General features: G+C 43.0%; 1 protein-coding gene across 1 annotated transcript; it reads right to left on the bottom strand.

Annotated features, from left to right (window-relative positions):
- Nucleotides 1-1,209: 1,209 nt before the first annotated feature.
- Nucleotides 1,210-2,142, bottom strand: LOC116627397 (olfactory receptor 6P1). The gene has a single exon (XM_032397153.1). The coding sequence runs from the start codon at nt 2,140-2,142 to the stop codon at nt 1,210-1,212; it is 933 nt and encodes a 310-aa protein (XP_032253044.1).
- Nucleotides 2,143-5,194: the final 3,052 nt, after the last annotated feature.

Genomic DNA, 5,194 nt, shown 5'->3' with positions numbered 1-5,194 from the left:
TCCCCAAAGCCTTCAGAATGAGCAAATACATCAGTTATGACAATTTAAGTTTATGAGTATTTGTTCAATACCACTTTTTTTATTCTTCTACATATCCACAACTAAAGAAACATTAAATATGGTTCAAATGTCCAGAACAAAACCCTGAGTCAGGGTGTGCAAAATCACCCTAAGCAATTCAAACAGGTTTCCAAAAATCAAAGGAACTTGAAAGAATGTCTATAATTCAGGCTTTGAATCTGAGGCATCTCACTCACTTGAGGGATAGATATCTGCATCCTACCTCTCATTCCTTCATTCTGTCTCTTATTAAGACATTTTCTGTTCTTGTGCTCATTTGCCTCAGGAGCAAAACTTAAAATATTTAGCAGCTGGTATAACCCAGGTACCAGCTAATTAAAGCGGAAGCTGCCCATCGTGCTGGAGAAGATTCCGAGACCAACCTATGTACACGTTTTCTACTGCATTTTACGTACTACGGAATCAACACTCATTAGGTCAATCCCACTGAGAGTCAAGGAAGGGAGATGCAGATGAATATTTAGCCATGTTCACATTGGTGCACACATGGCTGAATATCAGCATTACATTTTCCTCCTCTTTGACTTGCAGTGGGTATAAGACGTGTAGAGGTACAGAGTATTGATCAGCTGACATGAGTTTCAGGTCTTGGGGTATAATAATCGTACTTTTGTGATTTCTCATTGAAGTGGGATTTGAGAATTTGGACCTTTGAAACTGCTGCAGTAAAGCCTATATCACTTTGACATATCCACCAGTAAGTCCCCTTTCTTATGTTTTCTCACTTATAAAATAAGAGGGTTGATCTAAAGTAGGGAATTTCAAACTGGCTATGAAACAAGTGTTGCTAGGAAGTTGGAAATTGTGCACGGCAGGGTTGCAACCTAGACATACTCTATCAGACCCTCTACAGATTTTTTTTTCTGGGAATTTGCATCTTAACAAACCCCCGGGAGATTCGTATGCAGCTAACTCAACCTTAGTTTGGAAACCCCGTACAAGATCAATGATTCATAAACTTTTGTTTGTTTCAGGAGATTCCCAGATGCTATTTAGCAAAACTGCATACTAATTGATACTTATGTTCCCTTTGAGCCTATTTTATGATTCCTTGAGGCGGCACTACTAAGACCCCGTTCCTTCCTGCCTGCTAGGTCCCTCTGTACATCAATCTGGAACATTCCTAGACTAGTGGCATCTGCCCAGGACCAACTTTCTGAGAGCATCCTTCACCTCCCTGTTCCTCAGGCAGTAGATGGCTGGATTGAGGAATGGTACGATGACCGTATAGAGCACAGAGATGACCTTGTTGTGGTTGAAGGTGTACATGGCACGGGGCCGCGCGTAGGTGAAGAGGGTGGAGGAATAATAGATGACAACCACGGCCAGGTGACAGGCGCAGGTGGAGAAGGCTTTGCGACGTCCCTGGGCAGTAGGAATCCTCACGATGGTGGCAATGATGGCGGTATATGATGAAACCACAGCCAACAGAGGGAGCAGGATCATCACCAGAGCCAAGAGGAAGTCTACTAGTTCTGCTTGCTCCTTGTCAGAGCAGGTGAGGTTGAGTAGGGGAGAGATATCACAGAAAAAGTGGTTGATGATGTTGGGTCCACAGTAGGACAGTCGGGAAATGAAAAGAAGCTTCATCATGGAGCTGAAGAAACCACTACCCCAAGAGGAAGCAGCAAGGTGAGTGGCCAGGCTGGAAGGCATGAGACTAGGATAACGGAGGGGCTCACAGATGGCCAGGTAGTGGTCATAGGCCATGACCACGAGCAGGACACATTCAGTGCAGGCCAGGGCAATGAAGAAGTAGAGTTGGGTCATGCAACCTACATAGGAGACCCTACAGTCCTGGGTAAGAAATGCTCCCAAAAGACGGGGAACTGTGACATTGATGTACCACAGCTCCAAGAAGGAGAGGTGGGCAAGGAAAAAGTACATCGGGCGGTGAAGGCTTGGAGTGAGCCAGATCGTGGAAATGAAGAGTGCGTTCTCCAACAGTGTCAACAGGTAGATTGTGAGGAAGAGGACAAAGAGGAGTAACTGGAGGGGTGGAGAGGTAGGGAAGCCCACCAAAACAAACTCTGCTATGTGGCCTCCACTCAAATTTCCCATTGTCTCTGTCCACCTGCCTACCTGAAAAATAACAGGAAGAACAAGATGTTGAGAGACAGGAGGACCAAACTGCTCACCTCCCCCCAACCCCAGATTACAACCTTCTGAAGATGCTCAATAGTACGCTATCGATTAGTGGAACATCACTTAGCTCCCTCACTTTGCTGTTTCATCTCCCACCTCAAGGGAAAAGTTCTCAGACTTGAGGATTGTACTCGATAATTTAGCGATCTTAACTGCAGTGGATATTTGATAAATGCTTGCCGAACAGGTCTTAATATTTCAATTCTTGTTTTCTTATCCATGACATGCTCTTCCTTCACTTCCTGCAAAACTGTAAGCCCCATAGCATCTGGACTCAGTATTTGTTGAGTGAATGAAGAAAAGAAGGAGAGATAGCAAGCTGGAGCCTGAGGGATTCTGTCTCCAGGGAAAGAGGAAGTAGAAGCCCAAGGACATCACTGAGCTGTAGGCTAGGCAGCGTGGGAGGAAGGAGGGTTGGTTTGGGAAATATCCACTCACAGCTAGTGAAATAATTCAGTATAGATGAGCTAAAAGAGTTCTTTTTTAAAAAAATATTGTTATTATTATTTAGAGAGAGTGCAAGTAGGGGAGTGGGGCAGAGGGAGAGAGAGAGAGAATCCTGAGCAGCCTACACATGGGGCTCGATCTCACAACCCTGAGATCATGACCTGAGCCGAAATCAAGAGTCAGATGCTCAAACAACTGAGCAACCTAGGTGCCCCATTTTTAAAAATATTTATTCATTTATTTACATTTATTATTTTGAGAGAGAGAGTGATCTAAAAGAGTTCTGCTCCAAAAAAAGAATTTTTCCATTCATTTTACAACTACTTTTTAGTGCATTTTCTGTGCTAGAATTAGGTTGTCTCATTCCAGGGCTGGTGTAGTAGGTTGAAACATGGACCCCCAAGTGTGCCCACACCCAATCTCCAGAACCTGTAAATATTATGTCCTCTGACAAAGTCTTCGCAGTGTGATTACTTTAAGGCTATTGAGATGGTAGTCTATCCTGGATTATTCAGCTGGACCTTAAATACAATTTCAAGGGTCCTTATAAGAGAGAGGCGGAGAGAAATGTGAAGTAGACACAGGCACTGTAGAGAAGGCACTGCGGAGGTGGAGCAGAGAGAGGTGAAGACGCTGGCCCTGAGGACGGGAAGCCGTGGGACTGCAGTCCGAAGAATGCCAGCAGCGGCCGAGGGCAAGGAGTGGATTCTGCCCTGGAGCCTCCAGAGGGAATACAGCCTGGCCGCACCTTGCATGCTGATTTCACACTGCTGACCTCCAGAACGGAGAGAAAGAATAAATCTCCGTTGTTTTGAGCCCCCACGTGTGTGGAACTTGTTACAACGGGAACAGAAAACTCTTACAGCGGTTGAGGCATCAGATTGGAAGAGACCATCGTATGCCTCCCACCTCCCTTCTGAGCCTGGCAGTCTCCTCTCCATACTGTCAGCGGAGCGCACCTGACAAACACGGAAATCTGACTTGAGATTGGATCGCGGGCTACACATCATCACGCTTTCTCACTTTGGGTGGGACTTAACATTTTTATCTTTAAGCAACATAAAAAATCTATCATTTTAGGGCTGCCTGGAGATGGAGGGCAGCTGCATGTGTGGGGAGCACAGACGTACAGAGAAGCTGAGTCAGGATGCTGTGCACCTGGAAGCAACGTAACACTCACTGTGTGTCAACTCCACTCAAGTAAAAAAAAAATTAAAACGAAAACAACAGCAACAACTAAAACCCCATTCCCAACCACAAAAGACAAAATAAAATAACAACATATCAGCTTGCAAATTGTAAACTGGACATCAATTTTTTTTGTCATGCACTTAAATTGTTGCATGGACTCTAATGTCCACTGCATGTGAGTATTGACATTTTAAATTAAATTATCATATCACTCCTTTCTATGTTCGGTGAAATCTAAATATTGATTCTATAATACCTGTGGAAACTTGTTTCAAAAAATTACGTGAGTGCATGTGTCTTTAAAAAATGGAAATTTTATATTATTTTTCTCACTGAACTCATAATTCAAAGTATTGTAATGTATTTTTATAATTACAAGCCTTTTATTGATTTCTTTATATCTATCTGCATGGTTTTTTTGTTTCTTGTACTCTGGAGGCTATAAATGTTTTGAAAAGATTTTCTATTAGATTTTATTCTGTAATCAGCATACATTTCACCAAAACAATAAAAATATATGATAAATTTTAAATTATGTTATTTTTTATTGGCATATCATTTTATAATAACGTGGACTGCACTTTTTCTCAATTCTTGTGTGTATCTGTGAAAACCACTTATCATCAGAATGAGAGCAGTTTCAGAATCCATTCCATTCTTATTTTTCATTTTGGAGATATAAACACTGCAGAAGTAGTTCACGGGAATAAATGGCATTGATACACCACAGCTCGGAGGATGGAAGTCATTTTGTTATAGTAATAACACTAAATTATTTGAACTTTCTATTAGTTATGTGCCAGAAATTACACAGTCATCTATTATCAAAATGGTTTCTATTGATCTATTAGCTGACAACTCAATCAGCTTCCATTCAGCTGTGTTGAAAGAAATAGACTGGAAACGGCGGACTTGCGAGAGGACGTGCTGCCCCGAACTGTCCTTTCGCTCCCCCACACTAACCTTCCGCTGCCCCACTTCCACACGGTGGGTTGGTTACGCCTTCCTTTGTACCGAGGGAGAACAGGTCTTGAAAGGCAAAGAGGGAAAGGAGAAGAAATACTTTCTCTAGCAGACCAATTCTAAGAAGAGCCGATAAGACATTTGAAGACCAGGTAATAATTCCCTTGGAATGATTCATACCTGGATCTTGGAAAGCCTTTTTGCACCCTCCAGCGTGCATAAACCCGGGTTTGGAAAACTGACTTAATGCATCAGATACTTTTCTGGGAGCAAGTTTGGAGAGGAGGACCGGGCAGCAAGCGGGGGGACAGGATATGAAGGAAGCACAGCACGCCCTGGGGTGAAATATAATAGAGGATGGGAACAA

Source organism: Phoca vitulina, unplaced genomic scaffold (genome assembly GCF_004348235.1).
Source record: "Phoca vitulina isolate PV1807 unplaced genomic scaffold, GSC_HSeal_1.0 scaffold97, whole genome shotgun sequence".
NCBI classification, from domain to species: Eukaryota; Metazoa; Chordata; class Mammalia; order Carnivora; family Phocidae; genus Phoca; species Phoca vitulina.
The sequence above is the reverse complement of the archived record's forward strand: the minus strand, read 5'-3'. Positions and strand labels throughout refer to the sequence as shown.